We start from the raw sequence: 14082 nt of genomic DNA, 5'->3' as shown, positions 1-14082 counted from the left end.
GGGACTGCAATTATTCACAATTTACATGGATGATTTGGAGTTGGGGACCACGTGTAGAATGTCTAAGTTTGCGGATGTCACTAAGATGAATGGTAGAGCAAAGTGTACAGAGGAACTTTGCAGGGGACAATAGATAGTTTAAATGAGTGGACAAATGTCTGGCAGGTAGAGTACAATATTAATAAATGTGAAGTCATCTGTTTTGAAAGGAGTAACACTAAAAAGAACGATTATTTGAATGGTAAAAAAAAAATTGAAGTGTGCAGAGGAACCTGGGTGTCCTTTTGCATGAATCACAAGGTTGGTCTGCAGGTACAACAGGTAATTAAGAAGGCAAATGGAATTTTGCCCTTCATTGCTAAAGGGATTGATTTTAAAAGCGGGAGGTCGGTCATGTTGCAGTTATTTAGGGTGCTGGTGAGACCACACCTGGAGTATTGTGTGCAGCTTTGGTCTCCTTGCTTGAGAATGGATGTAGGCACTAGAGGGAGTGCAGAGGAAGTTCACCAGGTTGATTCTGGAGTTGAGGGGTTTGGCTTATGAGGAGAGACTGAGTAGACTGGGATTATATTCATTAGAATTTAGAAAAATGAGGGGGCATATAGAAACATATCCATTCCCTTCATAATTTTATAAGATAGAAGCAGAGAGGATGTTTCCACTGACAGGTGAAACTAGGTCAAAAGAGCATAGACTCAAAATTATGGGAAGCAGATTTAAGAATGAATTGAGAAAGGACTTCTTTACCCATAGGGTTGTGAATCTATAGAATTCCCTGCCCAGTGAAGTAATTGAGGCTTTCTCATTGAATGTTTTTAAAGCTAAGATAAATAATATTTTGAACAGTAAAGGAATTAAGTGTTATAGTGAGAGCATGGGTAAGTGGAGCTGAGGCTACAAAAAGATCAACTATGATCTTATTGAATGGCAGAGTGGGCTCAAAGGGCCAGATGGCCTATTCCAACTCCTAGTTTTTATGTTCTAAATGATGCCCCGAGATTTTGTTTTACATGAATGGTTCAGATTGAACACCTTTGCTAAGAGTCAGCACCTTAACAACACAGTATCCCTCAATACTTAACTGAAAGTGTTAACTTAGTTTGAATAAATCCTTGGAGTGACATTTAAATATGCAAGGTCCATACTTAGGTGAAAGTTACTTGATTGTTCCTCCTTGGAACTTTACTTTTCCCCACCGTCTTCTGATAAACAATAAATAAATTATTTGATAATTTGCTTATTCAGTTTGTTTGCTTCTAATGAATTACAGGATACAGATATTTAAAATAGTTTAACGATAGAATAGGTAGAAGGGAGCTGACAGTTTTTAGTAGTTGAGGACCTTAGAACGTGAGGACTCTAGCGTTTAAGTAAATTTGAAATTTCAAATAGGGAGGAGAATGCTGTTTATGCTGTGTTGTGAGCCTGTGAAATTTGGAGTCAGTATTTGAGGCAGGAACTAGTTTTAGTTTAAATAAATAAATGATAGATGGATGAAGGGATATGAGAAAAAAGTATGTATAGTGATTGGGATCATTTGCTGGATCTGAGAGAAAATACAAATACAGACTGGTTGGACCGAAAGGCTGTTTTTACAGTGAAATTTATCATTTCTGTTTTTTGAAGTTTTGCCCCAATGCTTTGCTCATAAGATTAGATTCGATTCCCTACAGTGTGGAAACAAGTCCTTCGGTCCAACCAATCCACACCGACCCTCCGAAGAGTAACCCACCCAGACCCATTTCCCTCTGACTAATGCACCTAACTCTGTGGGCAATTTAGCATGACCAATTCACCTAAACGGCATATCTTTGGTCTGTGGGAGGAAACTGGAGCACCCAGAGGAAACCCAGGCGACACTGGGAGAATGTGCAAACTCCACACGGACAGTCACCAAAGGCTGGAATCAAACCTCGGTCTCTGGCACTGTGAGGCAGCAGTGCTAACCACTGAGCCACTGTGTCACCCCAATAAGTTCTCTTAGTTTTCACTTAACTTGCAGATATAGTTATTTGTAGCAGCAGCTTCTCTTCAAACTCTCACAGTTGCCATTGCAGTCTTTTGGCATCCACAGTAGTTTAATCTTTCAGAATACATCATGTACGCATTACTGGCAGCAAGTTCTTTTGCACATGAGACATGAACTTTTCCCATGATGCAGAGTGTCTCATTGTTGATAAAGCCATTTCTGTGTCATGCTTCCTCTGGAGCATGCAGCCTTCTTACATTTTCTTTATTCATTTAGTGGATGTTGTCCAGCATTTATTGCTCTCCTCTAGTAGCCCTTCAGGGTGATGGTGCAGCTACATTAACAGTGATGTTTGTGAGACAGTTCTAAGAGTTTGTCCCTGTGTGATAGTGAAGAAATGTGTATCGTTCCAAGCTAGGATAGTGAGTGGTTTCGAGGGAAATTTGTGGGTGCTGGAGAGAGAAGGGCTTGAAATTTTTAAAAAAAGTGCCCTTCTGGCAATGTGTGAAGAGAAACGGAGTCAGTGTTTTGAATCCACATTACTCTTCTTAAGAACAGATGGCTGGAAAGTGATGCTGTTGACAAAAGGATAGGAAGAGTGAGTGGAACAGATAGAGTGTACCCAGAGAAAAGGCAAAGGGAATGTTAATGAGAGAGGAGAGGTTTAGTAGAAAATAGGTCAGTTCTGCTGAGAGTATATAGAAGCAAGTCACTGCAGAGGTCAACAGGAATATAATCAAAATTGAGGACAGTAAAGCTCTGAAGTTGTTGAACTCAGTGTTGAATCCTGAAGGCTATAAAGTATAGGAGAGAAGGATGAAAGATCCTCTATGACCAGAGATGAGGAGTTCTTACGATATCACTCTGCAGAATTGGTATAGACTCAATTGCTAAATAGTTCTTTCTGTGCTGCAATAATTCTGACTTTCACCTGCTAATTTTGCCCCCTACCCCAACGTTAACATTTGCAAGATGCTGAATTCATTTTACCCTGATAACTTAGCAAATTCTAGGAAAATTCAAATCTAGGTCAAATGTGGCACTTGCCCACAGCAATCTGACTGATGAGGTGTGACTTGAACAACGTACTGGAGAATAACTGGGAATTATGGCACTGTAATCCAACAGGAATCCATTACCATCTGAGAAGGAGTGAAGTTAAAATTGGCAGAGAAAAGAGGTCTTATGGTTTTCTGAAATAATATGCATGAATTTGTCTAATGTATTTGTGTTTTTATACAGAAAAGACATAATGCTGATAGTGGAGTGAACAAGAAAAAAGCACAAGGTAGGAGCATGCTTTGAAATTATTTGTTATCTACATGTAAAACAGGAGAAAATAAATAGTTATCCAAATATATGCCATTTTTTTGAAATTGTGCAGAGTTCCTCAGTTTGACCTATGTTTGCTTTCATATGAAAATAGAGTTATATTTTCTTAAGATAATCCAATCCATCAGTATCCATGTGGGGAGAAACAGAATTTGTTTCAGATTGTGGCCTTTCATAAGAATCTAGATAGAACCTTCCATCAAATCACAAACTGATGCAAACTATTTTTCGTTTTCCAATGCTACTGCCCTGTATGTATGTTTCCAACTTTTTGCTATGCTTACTTGAGACTTTCAGGACTGTATTACAATATTTTGTTTATCTTTTCATTGAAGTTACCATCTCTCAATGTCACACTGCTTTACTGACTGAATATAGAGATGTTAGATTTTTATCCAACCTTGTACTGCTTCATTAACAGTGACCTTTGTCGGAACTTGAGGTTGGGCTGAAAATGCTCCACAACTGAGCTGAATACATGGTCTCCTATGGCTTAACATGGGATGACACAATATTAGGCTCAGGAGAAGGTTGAAGGATGATGCGACTACTTATAAAATGCGACAGGACCTAGATAAATCTAGACTAACTATTTCACTTTTTTGTCGAGGACAACCGGAGGATAAATACGTAGGTGCTAACAGCAACAGCAGCAGAATTGTCTTCGACCACAATCTGTAACCTTCTCATCTCACTCTACTTTTAGTGTAAAGCCCAGTGATCCAACCTTTTTCAGTAAAGAGTGCAAGAGGACATGTCAGGAGTAACATCAGGACAAACATAAAAATGTACTGTTAGCAGAGTGAAGTTATAGCACAAGACTATTTACATGACAAACAGCCAAAGCAAAATGTGATGGGCAGATATTTGTAAGAATAAATGGATCCAAGTTCTGCAGTCCAACTGTTGATGGACAATTAAATAATTAACACAAATATCTTCATCCTCTACTGGAGAGTCCCGCACATCAGTGCAAAATACTAAGTTGAAGTATTGGCAACAATCTTCAGCCAGAATGCCAAGTGAACAATCTGTCTTACCCTCTTGACATTCCTGCATCAGAGATGATTATCTTTAGCCAATTCAGTTCACTCCATGTGACATCAAGGAGCATCAGAAGACACTGGATATTGCAAAGGCTATGGGCCCTGACAACATTCTGGCAGTACTTTTTGTGCTCCAGAACTAGTCACACAATCAGGTAGTCTGTTTTAGTACAGCTACTACATTGGTGTCTGACTAGCTGCATGGAAAATTGTCCAGGTATGCCCTGCTCACAAAAATAGATCAAAGTAAGTCCTGCCAGTTACTGCCCCATCATCACAGATGAGAGAAAGTAGTGTTGACAGTACTACCAATCAGCACATTCATGTCACATAAACTTGCTCAGTTTTTTATTCTTTATGGACCAGACCAAACCCCCTCAAAATATATTAAGAAGAGAGCCTTGTCACCAACTTCTCTTATTTTCAATGGCAAGTGTAAATTGTTGAATTCTGGGTGCAATTCCATTGGTCAAACTACCAGGCTTGAAGCAAAACACACTTTATTCTTACACTGTAGTTAAAATATCTTACCTCCTATTGGACATTTTAACAGAATAATAGATTATTAACTACTGAACAGCAACTGTCCCAATGTAATAGCATCCCATAAATGCACCCTTGGCAAAGGCAAATTTAGTAAAATTGATGGTCTTACATGCAGGTCTCCAGTCCAAGGAGAAAGAATATCAAAAGAAAACTGTGTGTGAGTGAGAAAATGAGAGCTTGACCCCACCCCTTCATGCTGTTTCTGTTGTTCCAACCTTTTAAAGAAAAGACTGGTTGGTTGGCTCAGAGCAGACAGTTCAGCTCCAAGTTTACAATACTTGCTTTCAAAGGAAACATGACAGAATAAATCCTTCTTAAAGGCACATTTTGTAATCGTAGAATCATAAAATTTTATTGTACAGAATATATTAAACTAGGGTGACTTGCCTCCTGAATGTTTACATCCGTGATACAAAATGGACCAGATAGCTGAACTCCAAAGGCGAATTCAGAGTCACTACCTGAAAATCAAGGTTGCCTTTGACAGATCTTCTCATGAAGCTACCCTGATGAAATTGAAGTCAATGGCAATCTGCTGAGTTAGGTGTTGGGTACAGGGTGGGGAAATTACATTTTTGGGGGATATTTTGATTTATTTTGTTTTAAAGGTAATGTTAATTATCAGTGAAGGCATTTAGGAATGTTCATTGTTTGAACTGAAAATTTTAACTTGGGTTTCTCAGCACTTAGAAGAAAACAAAGAATTGTTTCTTTTATATTTAGCTATTTAATTTTATTTTGAGTGGTATTTCAGCTGTAATGCACAAACATTTCAACCTGTCCATTGCTTTTTCAGAGCAAATAGTAACCAAAATGGCTTTAATATTGATTCCTACTGGAGACAATCCTTCACTTAAAGTTGTTTCATTTAAAGTCATGACTTTTAGAAATGCAATCACAACTTTAAGGGAGAACTTCGTAAATAAGAATCGTGTGAGGAAATGAGTGTTCACATCGATGGGAGACAAGAATGTATCCTTTGCTGAGGTTAATTTACCATATGACTGTCCCTAGTGGTAAGGAATGTGAACTTTGGAGAAGTAGTTTGAAGCATTGCTGCAAAGAGCAGAGGAGTTGGCTTGAGGTGGTGTGTTGTGTCGGCGGCACTGGCCCCCTAACCCTTCAGGTTTGCTCAGACATACCATCCGTCGCCACTACCCAAGCCCCCAACCCCTTTGGCCTAATTATGAGCTGCTCCACTACACATTTTTTAAGGAAATGTACACTTCATCAGCATTTCCTTTCCTTTACATAATGCAACTCATTCTCAATAGCATGAAGAATGACAAATACAGATTCAGTTCCTGTTCTCTCGGCTCCACATCTTAGAGATGTAACTTGTGTTGGATTGATGAATGGAGCAAGAGTGCAAAATCTGAAAAGAAGTGTCATTTATGTCAATGTTTTTTTTTCTGATCCCTAAGGGAAGAGGGATAAGGTTGGGGGGTGGGGGTAAGAAAGAAGAGCAAATGGATCTGATGTTAAGATGAACTTTACTGAAAGGTTGTAAAAGCACAAGTCATCTTTTTAATTAAAAAGTTGCGGCTATTCAAATGAAGTATCTTTGTTCTATATGATGGGTTACCTCTTGCATTTGACATTTGTGCTCATCCAAATGATGGAAATTAGTCCTGCAGAATGAAGGTATTTCTGATCCAAGCATTCAGTGTTCTTCTTGAGAACCATGAGGCCATGTGTTGAACTGTCAAATACAGATTGTTCCTTTGTTCAAGGAGGGCAGCAGGGATAGGCCAGCTAATTTCAGACCAGTTAGCCTGACATCAGTGGTTGTAAAATTATTGGAAAAAATTCTGAGTGACAGGATTAATCACCTCTTGGAAAGGCAGGAATTAATCAGGGAAAGTCAGCATGGATTGTTGGACATCTGTTGGACGTGTTTGACAAATCTAATCGCATACTTTGAAAGGTTGACAAGAAATATTGATGAGGTTAGTGCAGTTAATATGGTTTATATGGTCCCACATGGAAGGCTGGTCCAAATTATAAGAGCTCATGGGATCCAAGACAAGTTAGCAAACTGGATCCAAAATTGGATCACGAGGGGAAGGCAAAGAATGATGGTGGAGGGTTTGTTTTTGACTGGAAGCCTGTGACCAGCAGTGTACCACAAGGAACAGTGGTGGGATTGTTGCTGCTTTAATGTATGTTAATGACATTGATGCAAATGTAGGAGGTATCATTAGTAAGTTTGCTGAAAAGAACAAAAAAAATTGCTGGTGTTGATGATAGTGATGCTTGCCTTCATTAGGCAGGATGTAGAATATAGGAGCAGGGAAGTATTATTGAAATTTAAGGTGCATTGGTTACATCACATATGGAATACTGTGTGCACTTCTGGTTATGGCAGTATCAGAAGGTGTGATTGCATTGGCCAGGTTCTAGAGGAGATTCACTGCAATGTTGACTCGGATGGAAACTCTGTTATCAGGAGTGACTGGTTAGGCTGGTTTTGTTTCCCTTGGAGCAGAGGAGGCTGATGGAGAATCTGATTGATATACAAAATTATGAGAATTTTTCCCACAACAGACATATCTAAGACCATGAGCATAAGTTGTATGTGAGGAATAAGTGGTTTAGAGGGAATCTGAGGAAAATATTTTTCATCCTGGGCATTTTAGAGATATGGAATGCGCTGTCTGAGAGGGTGGTGAAGGCAGGTTCTCTTGCTACATTTAAGAAGCATCTGGATGAGCACTCAAAATGCCATGGCATTGTAGGCTATGGACTGAGTACAAGTAAGCATGTTTAGTGTAGTTTAGTGTTTGTTGATCGGGAGTCACATGGTGGACTGAAGGGCCTGTTGGCCATGCTGTATGACACAATGAATCTCTTTCCTTTATTCATTGTGGCTTTGCATTTACCTTGGAAGAACAACAACTGCTCTTTGTCTGTAAATGTACTTCAAAATTGTGACAAGTATTCTGAATTAGAAGCAGTTCATGTTGCAATTCCATGTCCTTTAGGAGCAGGCTTATGACTGCTCAAACCTTGATTCACTCAAATGTTGACAGACACCTGTTAATTGAACTGGATAGATTTAGAAATGCAATTTTCCAGTATTCATTTGTTGTAATGTTTAAGAAAACAAATACATTCACTGATGGGGACAGAACCCAACTTCTACTTGGATGATCAGAGTTTATTGCTGTCGCACAGCTATTTTTTAAAACAAAATTTTTCTCCTGTTTTGGTTATGTAGTTCTATATTACTAAATTCCAGATAATGAGAGTGAGTATACAGTCATCCAGATATTCTGGGCTGGATTTGAACCAACAACTGATATGACAAGTAGAGTCACCTTCAAAATGTGCCAACTTTAGGACTAGTAAAGACTGTAAAAGTCCATCTGGACGCTCCTAGTGTCTAGGAAATAACATCCCATGATGGCAGTAATCTGCCTCTGTGCTTTATCCAATTCCTCTCAAATTTCAATGCCTCCCTTAGTACTCCTTTTCTACCAGCCTCTGACATTTCTCTAACATTCCACCCTCTTTTTTTTCTAGCTTTGCAACAACAGTCACAAATTGTATGTTATACATTACTGTTTATTACTGAGCAAATGCTGCAGTATCAGAGGTTCTGTTTCATTTGGTAGGCGGCCCTGCAAGCTCCTGAATGGACATTTTTTAAAAAGCCACAGCATGACTTGAAGAAAAGCAGGGGGATTTTTTTTCTCATGTCTGTCCCTCAACCGATATCACAATTTTTTTTTAGAAATGATCAACTTGTTGATCTAATTTGTTTGTGTGATTTAATTATCTTTAAATGGTTGCTGCACTTAATAGAACATAGAACATTACAGCGCAGTACAGGCCCTTCGGCCCTCGATGTTGCGCCGATCAAAGCACCCCTAACCTACACTAAGCCACTATCCTGCATATACCTATCCAATGCCCGCTTAAATACCCATAAAGAGGGAGAGTCCACTACTGCTACTGGCAGGGCATTCCATGAACTTACGACTCGCTGAGTGAAGAACCTACCCCTAACATCAGTCCTATATCTACCCCCCCTTAATTTAAAGCTATGCCCCCTTGTAATAGCTGACTCCATACGTGGAAAAAGGTTCTCACTGTCAACCCGATCTAACCCCCTAATCATCTTGTACACCTCTATCAAATCACCCCTAAACCTTCTTTTCTCCAATGAAAACAACCCCAAGTGCCTCAGCCTTTCCTCATAGGATTTTCCTACCATACCAGGCAACATCCTGGTAAACTTCCTCTGCACCCGTTCCAGTGCCTCCACATCCTTCCTATAGTATGGCGACCAAAACTGCACACAATATTCCAGGTGCGGCCGCACCAGAGTCTTATACAACTGCAGCATGACCTCAGGACTCCGGAACTCAATTCCTCTACCAATAAAAGCCAGTACGCCATATGCCGCCTTCACTGCACTATTTACCTGGGTGCCTTCTTCACTGCACTATTTACTTAAATGTGTGCTGTCATCATGATTGCATTTCAAAAACACTTCCATGAATGTGAATTACCCTGGAATGTCTCGGGAGATTAAAGGCGCTTTATGGGATGCAAGTTTTTTTTAAATTCTCCTGTTTTTCATCATTGTAAATGTTTTCTACATTAAAAGTCACTTCCCAAAATGGAGGTGCCTAATTCCAGCTCTCAATTTAGATGTGTTTCATACACCTGTCATTTTTATTATATGGGAACCAGAACTGCACGAATAGGTCTGGGTAGCAATCTATATCGGTTCCTGAGATTTATACCTGTTCTCCTTTTGCTCAGTCAACTGCTGTTTCAACCCTTCATTGATGGCTTGAAATTGTATTCACCAGTTTTCTGTTCCTTTAGTTACATTCTGCCAAATTATCACAAATTGTTTACATTGTCAATAATATGCATTGATTAGTACTTCAGTTTATTTAATTCTGTATGATTGTTTTTCATTTATTTGCAGTCTTGCCCCCCAACTTTAATATCAGCTACAAATGTGGACGACTTTGTTTTTTTCCAAATCGCTGCTGATTTTGTAAATATCAGTGGTTGCAGCACTGAATTACTGAAGCATCTCATGTATTGTTACCTCATATCAAATGATCCTTTATTTGATCTGTTTCAGCTGTCTTCTTTGTAATTCAGTTGAGAAGTCCTTTTATTTTTGCTATACTTCCTAATATGAAGAATCATCTCCTCTGTGCTTTTGCATCGATATCTCTGCTGAAACAAAATAAAAGCACTCACTGCAGCCTCATTATAAGGTTTAATATCTCCCCTTAGAACTAAATTCATTGATCTTACTGTAAAGGCTTTACAGTGTAGAATTCTTTTTTTGTCCCAAAGCATTCCATTCTTAATAGACTTGTATAATTTTAGGGAAGTTTGATTATGTATTTTAGCATTAAAAGTAAAATTATAGAATGATATACTTAACAATATTGTGAGCTTACTGCATATTTAGCTGTTCTACTATAATCTAGGTACAGTATTTCACAATGGTGATTGCAACTGGACTTCAATTGATTAAGCACAGTTAAAATTTATAAGTAACTTCTTAATTTTTATACCATTTGTTTTTGACTTATTTCAACTTTGGTGAAGAGTCAATGCCTATATTTAATTCTATAATGTATTTTATCCGTAGTGCTGAGAAATCGTGCTTGGGAAATTGTCCACTGGGAAAAGGTATGAAATATTGTTCCATCGTAGTCAAATTTAAAAAAATTCTATAAAATAAATAGGAATATTTACCTGCTGTGCAATCTGAGGGGACTATCATGCTGTTCATTTGTCTAACAAGAATACAAAATGCATTCGAAGCTGATGAGTGATGATGTGAGTAATACTCGCTGGAGACCTATCAAAATATTCAAAGTACAGCAGTTGAATGGTTTGGTTCAAATATGTATCCAGCTTATATTTATGTTCCTTTGATCAGTTTATGAGAACAGAATAAAGGAAAATCCAAAATCCATTCCTGCTGTCTCCTAGTTTGCCTAACCAAAAAGCATGAAATGAAAATTACACGTGAAGTGAGACAAGGAAAAAAAAATACTGAAAAATATCTGACTCCCCTTCTATTCCTGGTGTTTCTTGAGAACCTGCAAAGCAGTATAATTGACATCAGTTAAATTCTGTTTAGCTGATGAAATTACTACTACCTTAGCTAGTTTGAGTATGGTAAATGAGATATAAGTTGAACATGGCTGATGACCAAAGCAGAAAAGAATTTCTGCTGGTTGAAGGTGGGCCGTAACTGCAGTTGTGTAATGGTTCTTTTATCATGTACAAATGAATACCACTTCATTTTGTTTGTATTGAGGTGATAACGTTTTTATGTTTTAAAATTTTCCTGAGTCAGTTAGACCCTTAATATTGAACATGATCTACTGTTTTTTTTGAGAACATAGACTTAAAATTGCCCTAATCTTCCAACAGAGGATATGTTCATCTATGTTTGTGTGTTTGGGGCAAAAAAGAATTGACTTTGTTTCCTAATTTGTCCTCATTCCAGTTTTCCTGAGTAAATTAGAAAGATGCCTGAAATAATGTTTAATGAGAGCCGTTGGATTTAAAATTTTATACAGTAAAGCAGGAAAATCTTGGATTCTGATCCTCTTAAATTATAAATGGAAAAGTGCCTTTCCAAAACTACTACACTATGCCTATATATGGTCAGAACCGGAATTGTCTGTTTGCTTACTTATTATAGAGCAATGTGTTTTTGAAAGAATTACATGCTTATGTGGCACCACTGCATAAGTCTCTAGCTTTATATTGGTGCTATTTTTAAGCTCAGCGATGTTTTAAAATCTGTTCTGAGGCTGCACATATCACTGCACCAGACTGCAGGCACAATTAAATTTTATTGATATGTCAATGGGAGAGTTCTGAAATATTTTTTGCTGTCTGTGAATTTCTATGATCAAAAAGAATAACTCAGAATAATTCTGAATTTAATGGTTCCAGAAATTCTGTATTTCAGGTTCTGGGGTAGGCTTTGTTTTAGTTAATTTTCAAAAATACCACAAACCTCTTTCCACATTGAAATGTATAATTATAAAATTGTAGATTAGACAATGGATGGCCTGTATCTTGCAGTCAACAATGAAGAAAGTGCATTTGTCGCTGACTCAAAGAAACCTGCTTGCAAAGATCTAGCACTTTTTATGGCATGACTTTCTCCTTTCCTGACAACCGTTTAAGTCTGGCAGCATGTCCTTTTGTGCAGCAACACTGATGTCCACAAGTGAATAAGCAATCAATTTCAGTAGAAAAAATAAATCACTGACAGAAATCCAGGAAATTAAACACATCTAATTTTCTTAAATTTTAATTTGGATGTTGACAAATGTATGACTCTTTCATGGTGGAAGCGAAAGTAAAGGTAAGATTAAAAACTTTCAAAAATGCTTTTTAAAAATGGAAATTTAAGTCTCTGAGAGAAATTTGACACCTTGTAAAGAAAAACAAGCTTCTCAGGGCCAGCAAGTATGCTTAGCAGTAATTATGAAGTTAGTATGTCATTAAAACCTCGTGATACGTTGCACAAGTACTTTTCTGCAGAGCCTTTGCAATGAAGTAAACAGTATTAGAATGAAAGTTCTCGTAAATTTGTGATTTGAAGGGAGATAATGATTCAAACAGACAATGCCATACTATGGAAGGCAACTTCTAGATTTCCACATTATTCTATGCATGTTCAAACACTCAAAGTTCGTATCATTTTCAGTTGAATAATGACAGTATGTGTCATTGCCGTGGCATGATTTGGATCATGGTAATGCATGAAATTTCATTCTTGGGAATTTGATGGGTGTTGAAGGGTGTGGTGCTGGAAAAGCATAGCCAGTCAGGCAGCAACCAAGGAGCAGGAGATTTGACATTTCCAGCATGGGAATATATGGTTTCAGTCATATATCAGTGAGAAAAATATTTAACCTGCATGTGAAGAAGAAGCACTTTTTTGTTTTTGGCCAGGGGGTAGTCCATTTGGTGGGCCAGGAGAGTTACGTTTGTGGGGTCCCACATTCTTAGATTTGAATTAGCTACATTTAATGTGCATTGTAATATTGTTACTGCTTCACCTTTGAGGGAAAAAATATGCTTTCTGCCTTGCTGCAGAGGATTTCATGGCACAGTCAATTATAGTACTAACTTACTGAGATAATGTAGCCTGGCTCTGACCCTCAACTCCCAGCCCAGTTAGCTGCTCACTTTCTTATAAATTTATTACACCAAAGACGTGACTGGGCACAGGCTTAAAAGGTTGTCGGTAAAGCCAAATTGATTCAATAGTTTAATATCATATACCTAAAGAAAATAAAACATTTTTAAATTCAGTAAGCCTTCTTTTACTCAGTTGTTTGCTTTTCTATGATTTCATTTATAGGAATAATCTATTTGTTTTTATGCCCAAGCACTGCTTTTGTGAGCTGTCTTTATAATTAACAACAAATGTAATTAATTTCAGACTGATGAACTAAGATTGTAAAAGTCTATTTCGGTGACCATTTAGCACCTTAACTTAAGAACCCCACCAGAACATTTTAATCAAAACAAATATCTCTGTTCTTATTGGTATTGTGCTCCACAACCAGCTAATTCTCTGGCCAGGCTGTTTCAGTACAGATACACTCTCAGAATCTCCTGAATGGGTGGAAATCTTCAAGATATATGTTGTCTGAAAAGTATACAAATTCAATTCAGACAACCACTACCTCATCAACTTATATTTAATAATTTGTAGAATAATTGAAGGTATAGTCAACAGTGCTATCAAAGGTCACTTATTCATGCTTATTGGTATTCACTTTGGATGACTGAGAACAATCACTTCTGTCTTCGTTGGACCAAGGACGTAATGAGATCTGGAGCCAACGAAGACAGAAGTGATTGTTCTCAGTCATGAGGTGAAAGTGACTATTCTTGACATGAAGCAATATTTGGCAGAAAAGAAATAACATTAAGGAGTCCTGATAAAACTGAAAACAGTGGCAATTGGGGATTAAAAGCATCTCTATTGGTTGCCACCATATCTTGCAAAAAGAGAATGGTTTTGGTTTTGGTTGTTGGCAGCCAACTATCTCCTCAACAGGACATCAGTACAGGTTAGTGTCATAAGCTCAACTATTACTTCATTAAGGTCAGAAATACACTTCAATTCCATTTGCAACTTTTCAGATAATGAAGTGGTCTGTGCTT

The 14082-nt window shown here is 37.8% G+C and overlaps 1 protein-coding gene across 3 annotated transcripts in view; it reads left to right on the top strand.

The window, feature by feature from the left end:
- Window positions 1-14082, top strand: part of atp8a1 (ATPase phospholipid transporting 8A1) — a 355098-nt gene that overhangs the window by 83719 nt on the left and 257297 nt on the right. For all 3 annotated transcript variants that reach the window (XM_072568277.1, XM_072568286.1, XM_072568295.1), the window contains 2 exons: window positions 3212-3257; window positions 10523-10563. In XM_072568277.1, the coding sequence (XP_072424378.1) occupies window positions 3212-3257; window positions 10523-10563 (87 nt within the window). Of the gene's footprint in view, window positions 1-3211; window positions 3258-10522; window positions 10564-14082 lie in introns of those variants that run through there.

The sequence above is a fragment of the Chiloscyllium punctatum genome, chromosome 1 (assembly GCF_047496795.1).
Source record: "Chiloscyllium punctatum isolate Juve2018m chromosome 1, sChiPun1.3, whole genome shotgun sequence".
Lineage (NCBI taxonomy): Eukaryota > Metazoa > Chordata > Chondrichthyes > Orectolobiformes > Hemiscylliidae > Chiloscyllium > Chiloscyllium punctatum.
Note: the sequence above shows the minus strand (reverse complement) of the source record. Positions and strands in the feature narration are given on the sequence as shown.